The sequence below is a fragment of the Natator depressus genome, chromosome 26 (assembly GCF_965152275.1).
Source record: "Natator depressus isolate rNatDep1 chromosome 26, rNatDep2.hap1, whole genome shotgun sequence".
In the NCBI taxonomy this organism is placed as follows: Eukaryota; Metazoa; Chordata; order Testudines; family Cheloniidae; genus Natator; species Natator depressus.
In genome coordinates this window covers 15880802-15905636 of record NC_134259.1, presented here as the reverse complement: position 1 = coordinate 15905636, position 24835 = coordinate 15880802, and the positions used below count along the sequence as shown (strand labels likewise).

Here is a 24835-nt window from a genome sequence, read left to right as displayed (position 1 = left end):
AATTCCCGCACTACTGTTATAGTAGCTATTTCCATAGCTCTCACCCTGAGGGTATCACAGCAGGCTAATTGCTTTTTCCAACCTTCATGCATGGGGTAAGGCAACCCCAGTGCTCACACACACAGGGCGGCTAACATATCTGAGTAAAAAGGTCACTCGCTGGGCTATATTCATCCCTAGTGGAACTGCAGTGAAGTCTGTGGCGTACGTTGGGGGCATAAATATGACCCATTATGTTCAGCAGGCAAACAAGAGGCCAGACATATCAGGCCGTGTTGAGCAGCTGCCAGATATGTACAATACAAGGTTTACAAAATAGCCAGAGAGGTTGGGCACATCTTTTAAAAGACAGAACACAGAGAAGCATTATTCAACCTTCTCCCCTCTTTGCTAAGATTTAAACTGTGACTTTAAAAGCTTCATGGGGGAATAAGCTATACTGGGATAACCATCTTTATACGTGTATAGCTGTCTACACTACGTCTTGTATGGTATAGCTATATCGGGAGGAAAAAAAAGTCACACCCCAAACATAGTTGAGGGTGAAACTTGAAAGTTTAGACCAGGCCTTAGGGATCCCAAAGGTATATGCTGTCTGTCATTTGCTGAGCACACTCACTGCATGGGACAGGAGGAGCAAACATGATACAGCATCTTGCTCTTAATACTAAGCCAAAATTCAAGGCTAGCCTCATGTTCTAAAAATCATACATATTACAACACCAGATTTTTTTATTAATTTTTTATTTAAAGTTTTCCTTCAAGAACATCTCCCCCACACCAATCCCTGCTGAGTCCTAACAGATTATACAGAGCACTCACATAGAACTCTCCAGTCCTCGCCTCAAAGTCAGGAAGCCAGCTGGCCTTCTCGGCCCAATGGCTCCAAACTGAGCAGTCAGAGCCTTACTTCTTTGCATGCCATTGTACATTAACCTGAAAAGAATCACCTGGCTTTTGTTTTCCTTTCATCTTTCTGCAGACTCAGAGATCCTATTGCAAGGAAATATTTATTAAATGCCACATGGTTTTGCAAGATTCAGTTACAATCATCTTGCTGTGCCATAGTCAATAGTTCCAAGTGGCGTTAGGGATACACTGCGTGATAATAGGCCAGGCAACTTCAGTTATACGCAAGGATGCATCCACAGATATGGTCATCTCACAGCAGTGCAGTTCTCTCACATGGAGCTTGCCCTACTCGTGAACAGTACTAGATTGATGGAAACGTAGGATCAAGCTGATATTTCATTTCAATGTAACAGTGTGAAAAGTTAAACTTATTAATCAAGGCTCAGAACAGGTGTATCCCAGCTATAACTAACAATACTATATACAGGAAGAGTTGTAGTTTTCCCCGGCTAGCACTAGCCAATCCCTCCACCTCCTGGCCAGAAAGTATTAGTGTAACCTTGCTAACAGTTCAAGCAAGGCACCACCAGGCCTCCTACATCACACTACACATTAGGGGACCAATCCTGCAACCTTTACAGCAATAAAGATTACAGAACTAGGCCCTAGATGCAGAACCAAGTGCTTGTTACTAACAGTGTCAAGACTGAAGCTACAGCTAGCTAAAAAGACTGAAGACCTTTTAAGTACCCTAGCTCTCTCCATACCGATGCGGGAGTAAGGTGCATAAAAACACCTCCTCCCTGCCCTACGCAGATTGCTCACATGGCTTGGCTGTGGGTAGAGAGCAGGTGGGGAGCACTGCTTTGCTCACTGCAACACACCAGCCAGCACAACTGAGTCAGCTCGAAAGGGGGATGGGAGTAAACAGAACTAGGTATAGGACTGGCACAGCTTACCTCTCCCTTGAGCAAGGATTTTAAGTTACAATACAATTCTTGGTCCAGTCTATGTGCCATCCCCCACTGGGAGCTCATGGTAACTCCACAAACTAGCCCTACATTAGGTGTAACAGGGAAATATGACAAGGGATACGGGACATGAATAAGAGCAGAGAGGGGAGATAAGGATTACACAGAGTGGTCTCAAGGTTAGATTTGCACTTAAATTGTGCTAGTTTGACCTTTTTTAGGCTTAAGAAATTAAATAGTACAGTGCAAGGCCCTTGGCTGTCGCAGATTCTATTCAATGCGTTAGATATAGATACACACATTTTTTGCCCGGTCACAGAAAACAAGTTTAAGTGAAATAATTCTGCTCTGGGAGCATCAGGGAGGCACTGGAGCGTTACCAGATCACTGCACTCGAGATGCACCTTTTGCACACACACATGCAACAGGATTTATACAAGACTTTTTACAGTGGCATTTGTGACCGTGTCACAGATTTGCTTTAGTTTACATGTGAAGCTATTCAGGGTCAACCCAGCTCAGGACTTTGATGGGAGATCACTAAGGAAACCCACAATGTTGCAGAAGATCATGCCTCTGGGGAATAAGCAAGTATTAAACCAATACTCCAGGGCTATGTTAGCAGGCTCCGCACAGCTGGATAAACCATCTTTTCAAAGAAACATAGAAGGAGAGGAGGTTCAGATCACTCACTGGCACAAAAGCCTTCTCTATACTAGAAAATTGTACTGCTTTAACTATACCAGTATATAACCTGCACAGCATGGATGCACTTCGACTGGTATCAGGATGCTTATACTGGTATAGTTATCATATAGGAAGGGGAATAAGCTATATGAGTATAACTGGTTCCACATTTGGGGATGAACTGCTTTAACTATATTGGGGCGATAGTGTGCGTGTGCATATGAGAGATGCACAATCCTGACACCCCAGTGCAAAAGCCATTTAGAAAAGGCCTCAGAAGATCCCAATACTTACCCTGGCTTAAACCTTCCCCACAAAGTTTAGCTTCAAGTTTGTGGGTTAAATGAATTATAAAATGACTCAGGGGTTAGAGTTTGAGCGATTGTATGTATGGGGGGAATAAAAAAAAACCCAATCAGCATTAACTTTATTCAACAAAATGACAAGAGTACATTTTGTGGACCAGTTTTCACAAGTTATAACTCCTGGGGGAAATTCTGTGAAAGTTTGTTCTCTGTACGAAAACTGAGATAGTGTGATTAGCATTGGACCATCATGTTACATGCTGTGTGTTCAAGAGATGTAGGACTAAGAAAAGGTCTATTATAAACTAGTATATTAGAGCCAGCTAGTTCACATATCTAGCTGGTAAGGAGGTGTAAGTGCTCAGATACTACCACCACCACAGGAAAGACTAAATAAAGTATTCCAAAGATAAACCCATAATCCCTAAATCACTTTGGAAGCCTTCAAACTGAATATAGTCAGAGATCACCCAGAGCCCATTTAGTGTTTCAAAAACATCAACTGACAGAGCAAGTTTATATTTGCTGCCAAGACCATGCAAACGTATGCACAAAGGCTGGGATTACCCTGGACCTTTGGCAATGCTCACCGCACAGCATGTGCTTAACCACTGTCAAGTTTTTTGTAGGCACCATGGCTGAGAAGACCTATAAAAGGAGGACAATGAGCTGGCTCCGCCAATGTTTGTGGGGAGCTCCTCCCAGGCATGGGGAAAAAGCACAAAGGAGCTGGTCTGAAAGAATAGCAAGTGGACAATGAAGGCTACCATGATTGGCAGAGCACAGGCAGCTGTCAACACCTCACTGGCACATGAGATGATAGGTAGCATAGAGATAGACTGCAAAGGGCCTTGGAAGTGAAGATAAGTAGCTTATGTTTGATGGGATGGAGAAAGGGGAACCAGTGGAGGGCTGGCGTGGTCAAAGAGACAGGCCAGAAAGTGATTTTTACAGCAGGTCTTTCAAAGCAGCATTGTGAATGGATATGAGCAGGGCAAGAAGGGATTTCTCAAGGTCAGAGAAGAGGTCACAAGAGAATGACACTAACTTGGAAATGATGGGTAAAAACTGTGCCCAATGTCTGCTGATTTTAGTGAAGAAAGCTATCCAAGCGCAGAGTGCAATAAAGCCTCAGACATTAGTTCCACTATCACAGCCACTTGAGAAGCAGAAAGATAATATGGAGAGCAGGAGGGAGTGGTACATTCACTAGTCTGAAACCTCTGTTTCCGGTCTGATGCCGCTTACTTGAGATAGCAGCCTCTACTTCAATAGTGATCTAGCTTACCTGTTTTCATCAGGAGATCTCAGAGTGTTTTCACTATCCCTATTTTACAGGTGGAGAAACTGAGGCAGAGGGAACATAACTTGCCCAAGGTTATATAGGCGGCTGGGGCAGAGCAAGGAGTTGAATCCAGTCCTGTGCCCTGCTCTATCCATTAGGTTGCTTAAAGCAACATACAACAAAAGTACTATGAAAAGAGGGCAGGCTTGTTTTCAGTAAGGTAAAACACCCACTCTGAGCAATGCTAATTCTGGAGAGGCTTTATGGGCTTCACTGCTGTCCATTGTTCCTGTGGGGACAGGTCTGGAGCTCCCTCAACCATAGTTACCCCCTCCCCGCCAATATTCTATGACATCAAGTTGTGACCCTACTGAAAGATTTCGCCATGGACAGGGTATACTAACACTAATGCACTCAAGTGCACACAGGGATCAGTGCCCTGTTTGCTCCTGGAGAAGCTAGTAGAAAAATTTGTACTTGTGTGGAACAATAAAAGCACTACACTAATTACTGCAATAACTGGGTGTGTCAGCACACAGTGAAAACCAGATAAGGAAGCTAACTCCTTGTTGCCAGAGTCAAAAGGAAGCTTGCTGTCAGACTTGTGAGAACGAGATCAGAGGAAGAGAGCAGAAAAACAAGATGTTTGGAAGGGGCGTGTAAGAAAGCTACTGAAAAATCCATCCTGTCAAGTGTTTACTTAAGCTAACGCTGCCAAGAAAGGTACAGAAACAGAAAGTGATATTATGGTCACATAAAGGGCAGGCAAGAATTTGATGGTTAACAGACCCATAAGAGACAAAATTTCACATCCTGTTCTTTTTGGTCCAATTAAGATACTGCTGACAGTATACATTACCCCCACCAGTCCAGCAGCACTTGGGGCTGGACTAAGGGTACTCTGTGCATGTTAGTATATTTTTATTTTAAGAGGCTATTTAGGGATGTTGGTGGAGGAGGGATTTCTAAGCCACTGATAAATGGTAGCTTAGATTTATGGCCAGCTGGCCCTCAACTAAATAACCACCAGCATGACATTGATGGTGCTGCATTATGATTGTTAGTGCCAGAACTGGAAGTCATTGTCCTGAAGACAAATGCAAGGAAAGCCATGATATTCTCACTTAACACCGCAGCTTCAAGAAACGGCAGATATCTTGGATAGAAGAAAAAAGAAAAGGAGTACTTGTGGCACCTTAGAGACTAACCAGTTTATTTGAGCATGAGCTTTCGTGAGCTACAGCTCACTTCATCGGACTAACACGGCTGTTACTCTGAAACTTGGATAGAAGAAATACTAACACATGGACCCTGTATCCTCAGTTACAAGACTTCCAACTGAAATGGATTTTTCACGAGCCAAAATGATCCAAAAACAGGAAAGAACAGATGAAAGTCTATGCCGAAAGTCTGCAAGACTAGGAAAAAAATTTAATGCCCAGAAAAGTTTTAAAAGCAGGAAATATAAAAACTGTGATCCCTCAATCCCTAGAGCAAGAACCCATTTTAAATATCATACATGCAAAGTTTGGGGTTTTTTAAAAAAGCAATTTAACATACATTTGCTTTTTTAAACACCAAGTTCGCTTCCCTGTGAGAAGCAGACACCTTTCCGTTTTATGCAATATCTGTTCATGCCTGGAGGCACTTGCCACAAACAGTGGCACACTATTAGCACACCACGCGGACAGAGTTGGATCATTCATAACTAAGAATTAAACCTCCAATTCTCAGTTGCAACTCAGCAGAGTTTGAGAGGCAATCAGTTTAGCTTGGGTATCCAAGGTTTAATCCTTAACCTAGGGACATTGTTAAATTAGAAGAGCTAAATTATAACCCATCCACTGTTCTAAACACCACATGCATGTTGAATCTTTACTCCGCACTGTACCTGCATGGTCTTGCTTATTCGTCTGCTTTCTAAAATTATGCTTATAACACTTGAACACCTACGTTAATATTCAAAGTGCCTTACAAACATTAATCCTCACATCTCTGAAGAAGTCACATTTAACACAGAGGGAAAAGTGATTTGTCCAACACCACACTGCAAATCAGTTGCAGTGCTGGGATTAGAACAGAGGTCGGCAACCTACGGCCCGCGTGCCAAACACGGCACATGAGCCAATTTTTAATGGCACACTGCTGTCTGCTGGACCCGGGCAGACAGTGGTGTGCCACTAAAAATCCTGCCCGGCCCGCTCTTTTCCGCCCCCTGCCTACCGCTCTCTCCTTGCAGGGCAGGCAAGCTTCCCCCTCCCTCCGCCTCTTCCCCCAGCATGCTGGGTTCCTGTCCCTCCTCCTCTCTCTCCCTGCTGCCGATGAGCTGACAGCCCTTGCCAGGGGTGGGAGAGGTAAAAGCGGGAGCCGCAGCACGCTCTCTGCTCCAGGACCTTGGGGAAGGGGGTGGAATCAGGGCATATCCCCTCCAGCCTCCTGCTGTGAGCTGCTCAGGGTAGGGGGCTGGGAACACCCCCCCCCCCAACCCCTGCACCCCCCCCCACACACACCCAGCCCCCCCCCGACCCCTGCACCCCCCACACACACCCCCAGCCTCCCCCCCCAACCCCAGCCCTGACTCTGGCATCCCCCCCACATACCCAGCCCCCCAACCCCCTGCCCTGACTCCTGCACCCTCCTCACACACCCTCAGCCCCCTGCCCTGACTCCTGCACCCCCACACATATACCCAGCCCCCCCATGCCCTGACTCTTGCACCCCCCACATCCCCACTCCCACCCTGAGCACCAATCGGGAGCTCCTGCACCCCGCCCCCACACACACATTCCCACCTGCACCCCTTGCACCAAATGGGAGCTGCCCAGGTAAGTGCTCTACACCCAAACCTCCTGCCCCAACCCTGAGCCCCCTCCCTCATTCTAGCTCCTGGCCAGATCCTGCACCCCAACCCCCAGCCTGCTCCTTCACCCCCAGCCCTGTTTTCAGCACACTCCCACCCTCATCTCAGTGCAGAGAGAGGAAGAGAATGGCTAGAACCAGGGAGAAGGTAGGTACCTACTGAATGTGGACAGGGCTGGGATTCCGGGCCAGCAGCCGGGACCCTGGCTGGCAGGAGCCAGCAGATGGAACCCCAGACCGGCAGCGGGCTGAGCCGCTCAGCCCACTGCCAGTCTGGGGTTCTGGCTACCTGCCCCTTGCCAGCCGGGGTCCCGGCCACAGGCCCTGCTCAGCCCGCTGCCGGCCTAGGTGAACGGAACCCCAGGCTAGCAACGGGCTGAGCGGGCCGGTGGCATAAGATCAGCGTTTTAATTTTAAATGAAGCTTCTTAAACATTTTGAAAATCTTGTTTACAGACGACAGTAGGTTAGTTATATAATATATAGACTTGTATAGCGAGAGACCTCCTAAAAAACGTTAAAATGTATTACTGGCACGCAAAACCTTGAATTAAAGTGAATAAATGAAGACTCGGCACACCACTTCACCACCGGATGAGATTTTTGAAAAGCCCAACATGCCCTGAAGTTACTCACAGGACACTTGCAACAGATTGCTCTCAGTTTATTACCAGGTCAGTGTTTTGCCTTGAACATCCCTTGAAGGATGTGTTAAGTAGGGTCTGTGGACGGGCAAATCCACCACCTTTTAAAGAAGTCTGTTGTGGGGCTCATATGTAGTCATATGTATCAAAAGGATGAGTGTTATGACGCCTACTCACTTTACTATAAATTAGATTATAAGACTAAGACGCATGTGTAGCAGTTTAGAAGTTCTATATGCCACCTTTTAAAATAATTTATTCCACATAACAGAAAAACTGCATGAAAAATACACAACTTTCTTCTTAAATTACTGCTGTGCCAAATGGCACATAATCCAAAATTATGTAGTTTTGTCCTTTCAGAGTTAAGTGCTCGCTGCATCAATAATTAAACACAGAAGGCCTTGACTGGGAGCAGTTGTGTATTTTGGTGCCCCACCCCCACAATCCTAGGAAAAACGCCCATTGTTTAAAAAACAAAAAACAAAAAAAACAACCCTTGTTTATTTAAGAGGGAGACCAAAATTTGGCTTTCCTCCCATCCGAAAGCCTTTTGGCCAAATACCATCCCAGAGATAGATAGAGCTATGTATTTCTGGCTGTATGAGACCACTACCAAAATTTCACAGGTATTTAATATTGACTTGCATATCTGTTGAGGGCAGATTTGCTATCAAAAGCGTAACATTTATGAAAAGGGGAATAAGTGAGTGAGTTCTGGTTTGTGGGATGTTTGTTCTGGTGTTCATTATAGTTCACTGAACAGGAACTGAAATCCTGTTCTGTTGCTTTGTATCTCAAGGGACATGTAGATCTCTCAGTGCAATCTTTATAAATTCCCATGACACTAGCAGATCTGAATTACTCAGAAGAGAAATCTCGCTACATATGCCAGATAAGAGGGACATGCAGTAGGCTTTCAGAACTCCAGATCTCTACACACACTTCTGGGTCTCAGTTAACTGCCTCTCCAGAGCTTGGCCAGAGATGAGAAGGCAAAGCAGACTTTCCTTACACATGAGGCAGAAGATTACCTCCTAGCCCCACCAACCATTCCTTCCTAGTGGCAGTGTTTTTAATTTCACATTTTATAAAACTGTAAGACTACACAGCGTACAGCAACAGCTGCCTTAGTTCAATGTCTATTATTAGCTTCTCACAATTACTCCACAGACTTCCCAGTGATACTTCCCTTGGTAATGGCTCCTAGCAACTACCATCCAACTGACAGCATTCTGCAGTCCAAATTCAGGCCTGCTGAAGAGGGATTTAAGTGACACTTATGCCAAATAGAGTTGCACACATTTATATATGGTTGAATATGGCCTTCTAATAGGGCTACAAGTTTCAGTGTATAATAATTTAACACAGGGAGCGTGGCCAAAATTTGATTGTATTCTGATGGCCATTAGCCCAAAGCTACGTGTATGTTAGTGACAGATTTTGAAGTGGCATGCTCCCCGATACTAACTCTGGGTGGACTAATGTCCACTACAGTTCTGCACCTTTAAACCTTATAACAGTTAGCTTCTTAAGTTAGTTGCTTGAGGGAAAGTTAAGAAATGGCTGGTAGAAAGATCACTGCTCACCACAATGGGGGATTTGAACCAGTCCCATCACCAGGTTGTAGTGGCAGGCTGAATTTTTTAGCCACATTTCTGCCATCCAAACGGTGTTATAAGAACAACTCTAAAGCAGAGTCAGTGTACTTACACATAGAACAAATACAGCAGCATCGAGCACAATTACACATTAATAGTGGAATGGACAAAGATCAGAATTTGAACTCAATTCCCTCCTCCCTGCTCTCCCTACATTTCATCACAAAGGAAAAGCAGCAGCTCAGCAAAAGGGGGGATTCCCAAGAAAGGTAACTCTTCCTCTTCATATCCAGGTTTGATTCCTGAAGTGGAATACCCAATATTGACGGAATGCTCTGGGCTTGTCAGATTCAATCCAGAACAAAGACGAATCATATTGTTTCGCTACTGCTCAGCTAAATGCTGTTGATTCTTTTTGCAAAAGCAGACGTAGAACTGATGATTCATGATTCACAGGCTCTTCGTGCCACATTCCCTCTGGACATTTGCACTTACCTGAACATGCCATTTGGCTCTAACACACATGCACACACAGAGGCGATGAAGCAACAATATCCTGGGGCAGGTGCTCCTCCTTACCTTATGTACACTTTTGGGATTTTCCAGCCAAGCATAGTACATTTCCTCCACATAGTTCGAACTAGTCCCACTCAAAAATGGCTCAGCAGCAACAGGTGCACTGTAGCACCTGATTTGTTGAAACGTCCGTGGTGCTGCCGGCTTGTGTTGAGAAATTGTCTTAACAGTCTGTGAGGCCGTCAACGGCCTCAATTTAGCAGCACAAGTCCTTAAGTGAAACATTTTTGTCCTGTAGCCGCTCACAAGCTCCTGTTGGTATAGGAATAAGAAGCATTTTAGACATTACAGAAGAACAATGCACAGTATACAAAGAGAAATCAACCTAATAACCACCTAGCTGTTATTTAGCATTTTTCATCCATAGATCTTAAAGCCCTTCTCAAAGATCAGTCTCAATCTCCATTTTACAGATGGGGAAATGGAGGCACAGAGAGGTCACCCAGCAGACCAGTAGCAGAGCCACTAACATGTCCTAGTGCAATGCTCCGTCCATGAGGCCACACTGCATCCCCTACATAATCTGATTTCTAATTTGGCTACTTGAAACCAATAGTTTAATACAGGTATTGGCATTGCATAACTACTAATTTAAGATATGGACTAGTATCCCTTTGGGTTATCACCCCAGCAAGTTGCAGCCAGTCATTAGGGGAAGGGAATTTAAAGCAGGAAATGGAATAGCTTTTTTTCTTTTTTGGGGGGGGGGGGGTAAGTTATCACTTATGGCTTTGAGCCAAACATGTAAATTTGTCAATCAAACCTAACGTCAACTTTTTTTCTCCCCTATTTTGTTTTCAGTTTACATCAGGTGCAACTGAATTTAATATCTTAACTTGTAAGTTCCACAGTTATCAAGTACGACTACATTGTGAATAGATGTTCTATTTTTTTCTAATGACAGCTGACAAAAGGAGAAAGATCTGATCATTTATACTTGTCGGGGCACAGGAATGGAGGAGGGAAATCTTGGCTGTAAATTTGATCAGAGAAAGCTGGTCACTAGGTTCCTGACTAAGACCACCAGAAGCAAGGTTAGAGAAGAGATAAGGATGATTATAAACAAAGGGGATGGTGGGGAAAAGGGATTTATTGACAGGAGCAGGCACCCCACCAGAGAATGTAATTATAACTAATGGGAAGCAGTGGCTGCAAAGTGGTTATTTCATGCGGTTAAGACTGCCACTCAGACAGCAACACTTCTGATGAACTTTATTCCCATTCCCACCTCTCTGCAGTTCTCTTCACCTTTTTGCCCTTACTAGTGTTCACTTCTGAAATAGGGAAAAAACAGTCCTTCCTTGCAGCACAGTGCATGCACGGCGTTTCACAGCATGTGCTCCATTGTTCCCTACTTGCACTAGGAAGAGGTCCTTAAAGCTTCAGAGCAAGAATTATCAGCTATCATCAGGCAAAATTAAAGGAGTTACATGTGAGAAGTATAAAAGGACAAAGTCTTAATGGATTTGCTGACCAACTAAGAATGCTGAGAGATAGCTAGAAACCCATATTTCCACTTTTTGAGAGTGGAGGACTGGAATTCAGAGGTTATCTCTTCACTGAAAAAAATAAAAAGGTTCCATTTTAACATCTCAAAGCAAAATCCTAGTGGAGACAAGACAAAAATATTTCTTGCTTTTGTGTAGCTACATGGAGGTAAACTCCAGGTGGAGAGGAGAGATCACAGGGTTGACCACAAGTAGCTATCTTGATGTAAAAACTACCTGTGCCTTTTCTCCATTAGGATTTTACATCAAGACAGTGATCTCAACATTTAAAAAAAAAAAAAAAAGATGCAGGTTTTTTTTTTTTTTTTGCAGTGAAGACTTAGCCTTAGTTAGCCAGACTCCTAAAGTTATTTTATGCCTAAACCATATTGGATGATTTAGTTGGGGATTGGTCCTGCTTTGAGCAAGGGGTTGGACTAGACGACCTCCTGAGGTCCCTTTCAACCCTGATATTCTATGATTCTATGATATTAATTCAGCTGAGAAGGTACTATAATTATCAAGTCAACTTCAAAAAAGCTTCAGATAACTTCTGGTCCTTCTGCCAATTCCTTTTACAGTTGCCTTTTCCCATTTTAAAAAAAGGAAATTTTTTCAATGGGAATGGATGGAACACATTTGAAAATCTGGCCCTTACACCTTTGCTCACCTCACCAGCTATTCCTGTTAACATTTCAAATCAAGTGCTTGAGATAAACACTCACTCCCCTTTAAAAAAGAATGACTGTGCAAAAGTTATGACGGCATCTAGTTGCACAGATAAAACAACTGAATGTGTTAGAGCTATCATTAGGCCGCAGAATACCAAGCAGTTTTTTTTTTTAACCCATCTTAAGGAGAAGAAAGGCAGTGACCACTCAGACTATGTCTACACTACCATGGTAAATCAACCTATGCTACGCAACTCCAGCTACGTGAATAACGTAGCTGGAGTCAACATACCTTAGGTCGAGTTACCACGGGGTCTACACTCCGGGGGGGGTCAACAGGAGAAAATCTCCCATCAACTTACCTTACTCTTCTTGTCCGAGGTAGAGTACAGGGATTGACTGGAGAGCAATCTGCAGTTGATCTGGCGGGTCTTTACTAGACCCGCTAAATCGACCGCCAGCGTAACGATCTCAGAGCATTGATCCCTACGGTAGTGTAGAACTGCCCTCAGTGACCTTCCTAAGACAGTGACACACGAGCTGGGAATTACTTCCTGGAAATTACTTCCACAGTATACTGGCTTGCAAGTTTGAGAAAATGTTTGGAGGCAGATGGGGAGGAGATTGTGGTTAAGCCTTTGGTTTACAAAACATTCACAAAAAAAACCCCTAAGTTTGTTCACTGAGTGCCCATTAAATGGGCATCAAAACAAATCTATCCCTAGCTGAGCATTGGCAACATTTGTCTGGCAGTTGGATTTTAGTGCTCAATGTCACATTTTGTCAGTTCCAATCTAATGTGAAGACGATGTACTCAAACAGTGCACAACTCTCCATCACAGCCAAAGCCACAAGAAAACAATTTCAGTTACATGAACCCAGCTTAGAAACATTTTCCATTATCCCCTTTCCTATTTAGCAGGCACTGGCTGAGAGTTTAAACTGGTTAACTGGAACAGCACTTTTTCTTCCAAATACAATTTTGCTGCATTGCTCATTCAGCAATCATTGTGCTTTTGGCCCAAATTCAATCAAGTGCTAGTTGAAAAGTATAGTACCTTTCTTGCTATGCATCCATCACAGCACTATTAAAAAGGGAGCTCATGAAGACAAAGAACATAGGTCATGGAACTGAATGCCTCAGGAAACTTGTGACAGGATACAGAGCGGTCGGTCACATTAGCAAATGACACCTATGAAATGAGTTAGGGCCTCAGTTCTGCTCCTAGGAGGCAGGTGTTCACATCAAAGGCTCCTAGCAACAGGTTCCTTTGTTAGAGGTCTCAGAACAGGGACTAAGAACTGAAAGGCCACAACCCTACGCTGTATCTTCACTAGGAAAAAAGGTATGCTCTTAATTTGAGTTAGCTAAGTGGTGGTGAAGATAAGGTAGGCTGCAGTTTCTCACATGACTTAGCACATAAGTATAAACCGTAAGCTCCCTACCAGTCTATGGCTATGTCTTCTCTGACAGAAAGGAGTGGCATCTTACAGCAAAATAACTCACTCTAACCCGCTTCCCCACACTTTTTTTGGCAGTGAAAACATAGCCTTTAAGTTGACTTGCTAACTTGTATGAAAAACTACAAACTGCCTTGTCTTCACTAGGATTTTACCTCATGGAAGTTACCTCATGCCGAGAGGCTTATGGACCAACTTTTCATAGAGTAGCCTCTAATTTAGGTGCCCAACCTAAGGGCTTGGCTACACTTGTGAGTTACAGCACATTAAAGGAGCCCTGGGCGCACTAGCTCACTACCTGTCCACACTGCGGCGCCAGCGTGGACGCCCTGGTCTGTTAGTGCACTCTGATCGGCGTCCAGAAGTGTCCCACAATGCCTGTGCTAGCCACTCTGGTCATCACTTTGAACTCTACTGCCCTGCCCTCAGGTGACCAACCATCAGACACGCCCTTTAAATTATCTGGGAATTCTGAAATCCCCTTCCTGTTTGCTCAGCCAGGCGTGGAGTGCTCTTGGTGAATCTTTCCAGGTGACCATGCCTCCACGTGCCAGGCGATCCCCCAGTATGGAGCAATGGTGAGGTGCTGGACCTCCTCAGTGTTTGGGGGAGGAAGCTGTCCAGTCCCAGCTGAGCTCCAGCTGTAGGAATTACAATACCTTCGGGCAGATATCAAGGGACATGATGGAAAGGGGCCATGAGCGGGACACACTGCAGTGCAGGATTAAAGTGAAGGAGCTGTGGAATGCCTATAGCAAAGCCCGCGAGGAAAACAGCCGCTCCGGTGCTGCCCCTGTTACTTGCCATTTCTACAAAGAGCTGGACGCGATACTTGGGGCCGACCCCACCTCCACTCCGAGTACCACTATGGACACTTCAGAGCCCAGTTCAACAAGGCGGGAGGAGGAGGAGGAGCAGAAAAGTGGGAGCGAGGGTGCTGAGGTGGAGGAAGACACCCCAGAATCCCTAGATGCAGGCAGTCAGGAGCCAGGAGGAAGGTAGCCAGTCGTGGCAGCCAGTGCTGGGGGAAGGACAAACACCAGAGGAGGTTCCCGGTAAGCGGCTTTTATTTTGGGAAGGAAGTTATTTGGTGCAGGCTCTTGGGGCGAGGAGAGTTAGGGCTGAATGCATGCCTAGATGCAGAATAGGGCGTCGACGTGCTCACATCGCGGTAATCGGCCTCAGTGATCTCTTCAAAGGTCTCATCCAGAACTTGGGCAATGCACTTGCGCAGATTTCTCGGGAGAGCCACCGTGTTCCTTGTCCCAGTAAGGCTAACTTATCCAAGCCACTGTGCCGTGAGGAGCAGGGGGGACCATTGTCGCACACAGGCAAGCTGCATATGGGCCAGGGCGGAATCCGCATAGCAGCAGAAGACCCTCCCTTGCTTCCCAGGTCACCCTCAGCAGCGAGATATCTTCCAGGATGAACTCCTGTGGAAAATGTGGGGACGGTGTTCAGTATAGGGCCCCCTGCCACTGTTGGCTCTCCCCAAGGCACAGAAACCCAGAGGACAGTACAGCCGTGAAACAACCAGTCATGCTTGACCCTGTGCTTACTCACCATTTTGGGGCTCCTGTGGATTATGTGCACTCGCTTTGGGACGGGCAAATTATGCTATTGTGTAGACTGTGCTTGCCCTTAAGTACGGGGGAAATCATTGCTCTATCTGGTGTGAACAATGCTGCCTCTGTTAAGTGTTGCATTTTGCCTTTACAGATGCAACCTTGAGATCTCAGGGGTCCGTGTTATCACTGGCCGAAAGACTCCAAAGAATCAGAAAGATGCCACGTAGAAGCAAGGAAGACATGTTGCATGAAGTAATGCAGCATTCAAGTAATGAAAATCAAAGAGTGCAGGAGTGGCGGGACAGTGAAAGGAGGATCAGCCAGCAGAATGAGGGGCGCCGTCACAAAAGTGCGGTGCTCCGGCGGCAAAGCACGGATCGGCTGATAAGCATAATGGAGTGCCAAGCGGACTCGATCCAGGAGCTTGTAGCCATGCAGGTGGAACACTACCATGCCCGCCCCCCCCCGCAGCCCTTGTCGCAAAACTCTTTTCCTTGTGCCCCCATGTCACCTCTGTGGCAAATGATGGGTCTTGCGCTTTCTCTTCTTGGGGGGGGAGGGGGGGGTGTTCAGGGCACCGTTTCTTGCCCCTGAACTGGGGTATTAACTGCCCCACTAGTGTCCTAGAGGAGGGAGTGGAGAGAGAGGGACCCAGGCGTACCCTCTACTCCGGGTCCCAGTGCAGGGGCCCTAGGGATAGCAGTAAACCACTAGAACTAGCGGTTCCTTCCCCTGGGCTACTTCCCTCTCCTGCCCTTCAGCTTGTGGGGCTTCCTGCCCTCCCTCTGCACAAACCAGCTGTCCCTTTACCTAGGGTCTTGGTCTTCTTAGCTCACTGCAGCACTTCTCCAAACTCTCCTCTGCTTCAACTCCTCCAAACTGCTCTCTGCTCCAACACCAATCCTGCTTCAACTCCTCCTCTTGTCTGATTGAAGCAGGAGGGTTTTTATCATGTGACTGGCTTCAGGTGCTTTAATTTATAGCAAACTTTCTTCCCTCTACAGGGAATAAAGGCTCCCTTCTAACACTCTCCTGCTGCCCTCTGGCCATGCTGTATCACACCTCCAACCCACTTTCCCCAACATCTGGGTTCTTACTGCCATCAGCTGCCTCCAACACCTGTAGCTTCACCCACCAGCCCTGAAAACTATGACCCTTACCCTCTGCACTCAACCCCCATCATCATGCAGTATAGCCATCCTGAAGTGCAGCACTCATTGCACAGCACAACAGACAGGAAGGCTGAGTATGATAACAGGACATACGCAAGTCTGTGATTGTACCGTTTCCCACCCCACCCCCTTGCCCTTTCTGTTTCCCAAGCAGTTGTGTTTCTTTTCAATAAATGGATTTTTTGGCTTTGAAAACATTATTTATTATTGCATAAAGTAAGATATCTCAGCTCAGGAAAGAAACAGGCACTGCAAGTCAGCGTAGCAAACACAGATTCCTACTAACATTGGAACCACTGCACTTCACTCCTGTGCAGGGCACCAGACATTACTGGTGGCTTTCAGCCTCAAATTGGTCCCTCAAGACATCCCTAATCCTTGCAGCCCCACGCTGGGCCCCTCTAATAGCCCTGCTCTCTGGCTGTTCAAATTCAGCCTCCAGATGTTGAACCTCCGAGTTCCATGCCCAAGTGAATCTTTCACCCTTCCCTTCACAAATGTTATGGAGGGTACAGCATGCGGATATAACCACAGGGACGCTGTCATCGGCCAGGTCCAGCTTCCCATACAGAGAGCGCCAACGGCCCTTTAAACGGCCAAAAGCACACTCCACAGCCATTCTGCACTGGCTCAGCCTGTTGTTGAACCGCTCCTTGCTGCTGTCAAGGCTCCCTGTGTAGGGTTTCATGAGCCACGGCATTAAAGGGTAAGTGGGGTCTCCAAGGATCACAATAGGCATTTCGACTTCCCCTACGGTGATCTTCCGGTCTGGGAAGAAAGTCCCGGCTTGCAGCTTCCTGAACAGGCCTGTGTTCCAAAAGATGCATGCGTCATGCACCTTTCCAGGCCAGCCTGCATTAATGTCAATTAAATGCCCATGGTGATCCACAAGCTCCTGGAGAATCAGAGAAATACCCCTTCCGATTTATGTACTCGGAGGCTAGGTGGGCTGGTGCTAGAATTGGAATGTGTGTGCCATCTATCGCCCCTCCACAGTTAGGGAAACCCATTTGTGCAAAGCCATCCACAATGTCATGCACATTATCCGGAGCCACGGTTCTTCTGAGCAGGATGCGATTAATGGCCCTGCAAACTTGCATCAACATGATTCCAGCGGTCGACTTCCCCACTCCAAACTGCTTAGCGACCGATCGGTAGCTGTCTGGAGTTGCCAGCTTCCAGACTGCAATAGCCACCCGCTTCTCCATCGTCAAGGCAGCTCTCAATCTCGTGTCCTTGTGCTGCAGGGTGGGGGCAAGCTCCTCACACAGTCCCATGAAAGTGGCTTTTCTCATCCGAAAGTTCTGCAGCCACTGCTCGTCATCCCAGACTTGCATGACGATGTGATCCCACCACTCAGTGCTTGTTTCCTGAGCCCAAATGTGGTGTTCCACAGTGGTGAGCATGCCCATGAATGCCACACGCAAACTTGCGTCATATGCGTTACTTGAGCCGATATCATCGTCTGAGCCCCCACTGTCACTTTGGATCATAAGGAATAACTCGACTGCCAAACGTGACTTGCTGGCGAGACTCATCAGCATACTCCTCAGCAGTTTGGGCTCCATTCCCGCAGACCGAAAGGTAAGAGAGCACGCAGTACAAAAAACGTTGAAAGATGGCACCAAATGTGGACGGAAGCACAGGGATTGCTGGGATGCGAACCGATGCATGACGGGGTGTTAGGACAGGACCCAGAATGCCCTGCAACCCCTGCCCCCTTCCCACAAGGCACAGCGCCAGAATGGGAAGAGGTGCTCTGTGGGATAGCTGCCCATAATGCACCGCTCCCAATGCTGCTTCAAGTGCAGCAAATGTGGCCACACCAGTGCACTTGTTCCTGTCAGTGTGGACAGACTGCAGCGCTTTCCCTACTGCGCTCTCTGAAGACAGGTTTAACTCAAAGTGCTCTACATCTGCAAGTGTAGCCATGTCCTAAGACATTTTGGATCTGACTTTCAAAGATGCTGAGCACTTACAGTGCTCAATGACTGCTGTGACAGCTCAACATCTCTGAAAGTCAGGTCTAAGCATTCCAATTAGAACCTGTCTAATGTGACAAGCTTGTCTTGTGTGAGACACCTTTGTACAATTGCATAACAAAAACTTTGGCTAAAATCATAGTGTCACAATTGATTAAAGAAACTGGCCTGTAATTACTACATAGTCCAAGTTCTTTCCCAGGTTTAGGAATAACTGAAATAACAGCTTCTGTTAGAGTAGGTGAGAGAGTTTGCTCACTCTTGGCCGCACTGAACATATTCAATAATCTAGGTGTTAAAGTTTCAGAGAACTTTTTGTAAAATTCAATTGGGAATCCATCTGCTCCAGGCCTCTTTCCAACCTTCATTTCTTTCATAGCCTGAGTAATTTCTGCAATTTCTAGAGAAGCATCAGAAAGTTCTTTCTGAGAGTCAGAACTGTGACAGAGACAATCCACTAAAAAAAGTCAACTAGGGTATCTTTACTGATTCCCCTTTTGGCCATAGTTTTGAATAAAATTGTTTATTAATATCTGACTGTTGTATATAATTTATTGCTACCTATCACAAATAGCAGCGATCTTATTTCTATTAGTCTTTTGCTTATTCATATGCCAACAGCTCACCAACTTGCTTGCCAGATTCCCAATGGTTTTGCTTCAAACACAATAAAGCAAAAAAGGCAGCTTTTTGGGACACAAGTTTATTGATTTCATATCTGCGATTGATGGGGGTTCTGAGTCTCTCAGTGAAGGAGGTAGAAACAAGCAATAGCTATTCTTAATAACTCCAAGTGTAGACACTCTTATTTTGGAACAAAAGTGCCTTGCTCCTGTTTAGCTTAACCCACTTTAAAATAGGGACAGGGCACTCTTGTTCCAAAATAACAATGCCTACACATGGAGTTATTCAGGAACAACTCTGTGAATACAAGTCCTTATTAGGCTCCTAAGAATTGAGGTATCCATTGGCTTAGAAGGGATCTGTCCAGCTCCAAATAGTGTGCTTGAGCTTGTCTATATACAGAAGCTTCACAGGTTTAACTTGAATCAGCTTAGTTACATCATTATAACTTCTCTCTGTGGGGACTCATATTGTTTTAAAATGAGATACTTCAGTTTAGCTTGTGTCTGTAAGTTTACTGATACAAGATAAACTGATAAGAGTTTAGACACAAAGCTGCACCAGTTTAACAAGAAAAGGAGTACTTGTGGCACCTTAGAGACTAACCAATTTATTTGAGCATAAGCTTTCGTGAGCTACAGCTCACTTCATCAGATGCATGCAGTGAATGTCTTCTGCAGTTTCCACAGTATGCATCCGATGAAGTGAGCTGTAGCTCACGAAAGCTTATGCTCAAATAAATTGCTTAGTCTCTAAGGTGCCACAAGTACTCCTTTTCTTTTTGCGAATACAGACTAACACGGCTGTTACTCAAAAAACATACAATGTATCACACATACAACTTTCTGTGTGGGCAAGGCTGCAGCGTTAAAGCTGGATTTGAACTCACAATTTCCCCAATTCCCTGTTTTTAGTGGTTTTCACTGAAAGATCAATGAATGAGAATATTCATAATGAACCTAGTGTTCAAACTATGCAAGAATATACTATTAAACAATGTAGATTAAGCTCCTAATTTAGCCTCAAAGCACCCAGAAGAGTCAATGAAACCTACCATTGAAAACAGATACTTCGGAATTGTTTTTAGTTAAATCAGAACCAAGCCAAACAAACAGATGATTTAAATAGAATTAATGTTTGATTAAAGGAAAATCAGGCTGCTAAGTAAGTGCAATGAACCCAATGTATCTAAGAATCAGAGTAACAGGAAAGAAAAAATCTTGGAGTGTCTGAGTTTTGCTAACATTTGTTAAATATTTTGAGACTGCTAAGTGCAGTTATTAGTTTTAAAAACACAGGTTCCTTACGAGGTGACCAAATGATGGTTGTATTTTTTTTATATTGGTAAAAACTATTAATTTGCACTTTTTTGTTGAAAGGGGCCGAGGCTGTCTGAGTATGTTTACCATTAACTACTGCTGTAGAGTGCCATTTTATTGTTAAAGATGGTATGTACTTATTCAAGGTCACCTCGAACTGTTCGGTCAGGAGCTATGACAACTAAGTATAGTGCTACCAGGAAATGGAGTGAGTTTTTCCTCCACTCAGCTAGGGCTGAAAATTCATTTGGAGTTAAAAAAAAAAATGCACTAAGAAAGTCAGTCCAGTCAAGTTCCCAATAACTAAAACCCTGACACACACATTCAGTGCAACCCCACTAAACAAACTGATCCAGACGTGATGGGACAGTAGTTTCTAAACAACTACAGAACACATGCTATCAGTTTGTTTAACCTTAAGCTTTTCAGTAGTGCCTACTGGAAAAAAAGACAGATTCCTGACAATTAGCTCTTACAACCAGGACTAATAAAGTAAATGACAAGGTAAAAATGACCCCCAAAAAATCTTGACCACTTCTCTTCAAAATATTGAAGAGTTTTTCCGCAGGACATTCTGTCTAAATGAGGTTCCTGATCACATTTATCCTATAGGAATCTATGCAGGTCATAGCTTTCTGCCCTCAAGATACAATCGCTGAGCTGTTTAGTATTATTATAAAGTGAATGGTGCACATTCATCCGAGGTATAATTCCCCTGAAGTCAACAGGGTTCAAACCAAGAATGATTTATCTGTATGAGAACAAAACTTTTCAACTTTATTAAAAAGCAAAGCAAGCATATTCTATTCTGTGTATAAAACTGGCACTTGCATTCCTCCCCACTGTCAGCATATGTCCACCTCTTTGTGCAAGCCATTTCTGATATCCAAAGACAAACTATGTCTTCACTACAAGTTAACACAGGCTCTTACGTGGGTTTTAGTCCAAGGCCTCCTACTACCCACACAAAAAAACCTTTGACCCAGATTTGGAGGTTTTTTGGGCCGGCACTACCTTATCTGGTTGAGGGTACAGGTCAGAACCCTGGTTCTGCTTTAATTCAGACTGTAACCTGCTCATTTGGTAGTATGGATCTAGCTGTAACTCAAGTTATTTAACTTAAGTGCTGACAGTCCTCCGATACCATCCCACAATTCCCTCAGGGGTGTATTTTCCTATCTTTCTACCCACTCCCTTCTTCTGCACCAGCACTCAGTGCTTATATACACTAGTTTGGCATTTAAACCCATTCCACACAGCCCACAAGCACCTGAATAGTGATGTCATCCTCATCCCAGCATGCCACTACCTGGCCAGAGGTTCACATCACAGAGCGCTGCAGCTTAGCACAGTGCTAAGAACCATGGGATACACCCCCACAAATCCTATCACTTAACCCAGGTTACTGAAACATCAGAGTAGATGCAGCTCATCAGTCTGACTTGAGTGTGGTTTCTCAGGGTGGATGCTCACATGCAACCTTGGCCAATCTAGGTTCCCAGATCTGTGTTAACTGCAGTGAGGACATACCTTCTGTGTATAATGAGTGTCTTACATTCAACTCCCTATCAGATTTTTAAATCAAAATCATGACATCAAGCAGTGAAGAGCAGTAATTCAAGCAGTAAGAATACTTTTCATACCAACCCTACACTTCCCTGACTTGAGCCAATTAAACCTGCTGAATTTCACTATTAGAATTCTCTTTTTCAAATAGGCCAAGTGGGCATGAAGGGACATTTAACAGCATTCACTGAAGATTATGACTATGGCCAAGTCTACACTACAGACATATATACTGGTATAACTACATTGCTTAGGGGTATGAAAAAACCACACCACTGAGCAACACAGGTTTAAGCCCCAGTGTACACAGCGCTATGTCAACGGAAGAGTTTCTCCCACCAACACAGCTACCTCTCACGAAGGTGGATTAATTACGCTGCTTCTCCCACCGGCGCAGTAGCATCTTCATGTGCAGTGCGACAGCAGAGCAGCTGCACAGGAAGACAAGCACTGACTCACACAATAGTTAATGCCCAGAACGGTCAGGACTGGACCAGCAGCTCCCTTTTTGCCCTATCAGTTTCCAATTCTTGCTAGGAGGTGCCAGGCAGAGAAGCAGGGCACATTCCCCAGAGGTTGGAATTTGTTTACATGAAAGAGTTTAAGTCATGCAAAAGAGGATATGGAGGTCATAGCCTTGGTAAGTGTGTTAGATAACTTCTAGCAAGGCAAAATCCACCAATCATAGGTCAACATGAAGGCGAGTAGGGTACCCACAAGCATGCTCCTTGGGAAAGGCCCGAGGGAGCAGGCTGGCACCCACCCCCAAGGGGTGAGAAGCAAAAGGACTCTGGGCTTCTCACCACGATACTGACCGCAGACGAACTTTTAGACTGACCTCTGGCTAGGAGGTACCTGATGTCATGGAAGCTGTTCCTGCCACCATCTGACCGCTAAGGGAAAGGGCCTCTCCCACCTCCAGGCGGAAAGACCCTTTGGGAGCGGAGAGATACGGCCTCTGCACTACTAGGCCGCAGCATTGCTGCGGCGGAGGGGAACCGCTTCCCCACGAACCCGGTCCCGTGCCTGTCCCTGAGGTACCCAGCCACAGCGCCATGCGGGAAAGGGCAGCATGGCTCAGTGCCGAGCCCCGATGGGACCGGGCAGAGCTGGCCGGGCGCTCGGGCTCCAGCCCTGGCCCGGCCCCTGACTCGCTCTGTGCCTCAGTTTCCCCGCCTGCGCGAGGGGGGTGACGATGCCGGCTCCCTCTCCAGGGAGCAGGGGCCAGACCCCGCAGGGGCGAGAGGACCCCCGCCCCAGCTCCCTCCACGTGGGGCTGCGCGCTCCTGTCCTCCACGGGGCCGGGGTCTCGGCCACTCGCGGCTGCGGCCCCGCCCCCCGCCATCCAATCAGCGAGCGGCCCCGCCTCAGCTCCCGCCCGACGGCCCGACCTAGCCCCAGCGGGGATGGCAGCGCGCCGCCTCCTTATTGGCCACTGCTGCCGTCACTCCCCGTGACCCCACCCGCCCCTCGGCTGAGGCGCCCGAGCGGCGGCGCCAAGGGCACTCCGGGGGCAGGGGCGCGAGGCGGCGCCCTGCTCCCCGCAGACGGGCGGCCGAGCCCGGTCTGCGCCTCCCCCCCCCCAAGCCACTCGGTACCTGCTGGCACGTCCGGCCCGCCCGCCCGCGGTTGTGCTCTGACAGCGGCCGCCGCTCTGCGCGCCAACTACCGCCACCCCGCCCCTGCGCCCTGCGTCACCGCGCCGCCGCGCCCACTCCCAGGTCACGTGTCGGGGATTCGCCCTTGACCCGCCCGGTGGTGCTGCGCTGCGTTCCCCGCCTATGCGTGAGGGCCCGCCTCGCCACCACGTGACCAAAGCGAGGCGGGGGGGCCAAGGGGTGGGTGCAGACCATGGGGGGCGGTAGGTGCTGATGGGGTGGGTGCAGGGCACTGGAGGTGGTTGGTGATGGGGGGCAGATGCAGGATTAGGTGGGGCTGGGTGGTGATGCGGTGGGTGCAGGGCACTGGAGGTGGTTGGTGATGGGGGGCAGATGCAGGATTAGGTGGGGCTGGGTGGTGATGCGGTGGGTGCAGGGCACTGGAGGTGGTTGGTGATGGGGGGCAGATGCAGGATTAGGTGGGGCTGGGTGGTGATGGGGTGGGTGCAGGGCACTGGAGGTGGTTGGTGATGGGGAGCAGATGCAGGATTAGGTGGGGCTGGGTGGTGATGGGGTGGGTGCAGGGCACTGGAGGTGGTTGGTGATGGGGGGCAGATGCAGGATTAGGTGGGGCTGGGTGGTGATGCGGTGGGTGCAGGGCACTGGAGGTGGTTGGTGATGGGGGGCAGATGCAGGATTAGGTGGGGCTGGGTGGTGATGCGGTGGGTGCAGGGCACTGGAGGTGGTTGGTGATGGGGGGCAGATGCAGGATTAGGTGGGGCTGGGTGGTGATGGGGTGGGTGCAGGGCACTGGAGGTGGTTGGTGATGGGGAGCAGATGCAGGATTAGGTGGGGCTGGGTGGTGATGGGGTGGGTGCAGGGCACTGGAGGTGGTTGGTGATGGGGGGCAGATGCAGGATTAGGTGGGGCTGGGTGGTGATGGGGTGGGTGCAGGGCACTGGAGGTGGTTGGTGATGGGGGCAGATGCAGGATTAGGTGGGGCTGGGTGGTGGTGCGGTAGGTGCAGGGCACTGGAGGTGGTTGGTGATGGGGGGCAGATGCAGGATTAGGTGGGGCTGGGTGGCTCCTGGGCTTTATGTCTGGCTCTGCTACTGACTGGCTGTGTGGTTCAGGCTGTAAAATGGAGAGGGTAATAATTACCCATGCCACCAGGGTGCCCAGGCTTCATTACTGTTTGGCATGTGCTTGGCTTTAATTGTTTATCAGTGTAGAACTAGGGGCTAATTAACAAGTTTATGAGCTGAGAAGGAGGCTTCAAGCCAGGCCCTATTTAAAATTGTGCCAGGGACGCTGTCTGCAGACTAGTACAGAACCATAAGCTCTCTTCAGGGGAAGATTGAGCTCACTTTAGTTTAACCTGCACTGACCTGTGAAGATAAACTGGGGTTAGAGCATCTCCTGGGCCTGCAAATAGTTCTATTTTGAAGGCAGGCCAGAGACAAGGGAAGGGCCTGTTGCTTATGCAACTCCTTGTGTGCAGGGCATTCTTTGGAAAAGTTCTCCTTGCTTCCAACACAATGAACCTTTTCTGCACGGGCTGTCCTGCCCCTGCCTGCACCACCCAGCGCTGTGGGACGTTGGCCACTG

The 24835-nt window shown here is 47.0% G+C and overlaps 1 protein-coding gene across 4 annotated transcripts in view; it reads right to left on the bottom strand.

Moving 5' to 3' along the window:
• The window catches only part of OGDH (oxoglutarate dehydrogenase), a 129186-nt gene extending 105850 nt beyond the window's left edge, over positions 1-23336 (bottom strand). For all 4 annotated transcript variants that reach the window (XM_074940205.1, XM_074940207.1, XM_074940203.1 and 1 more), the window contains exons 1-2: positions 23228-23336; positions 9783-10031 (exon numbers count right to left, since the gene is read on the bottom strand). In XM_074940205.1, coding sequence (XP_074796306.1) covers positions 9783-10004 — 222 coding nt within the window. In that variant the 5' untranslated portion in view covers positions 10005-10031; positions 23228-23336. The remainder of the gene's footprint in view (positions 1-9782; positions 10032-23227) is intronic.
• Positions 23337-24835: the final 1499 nt, after the last annotated feature.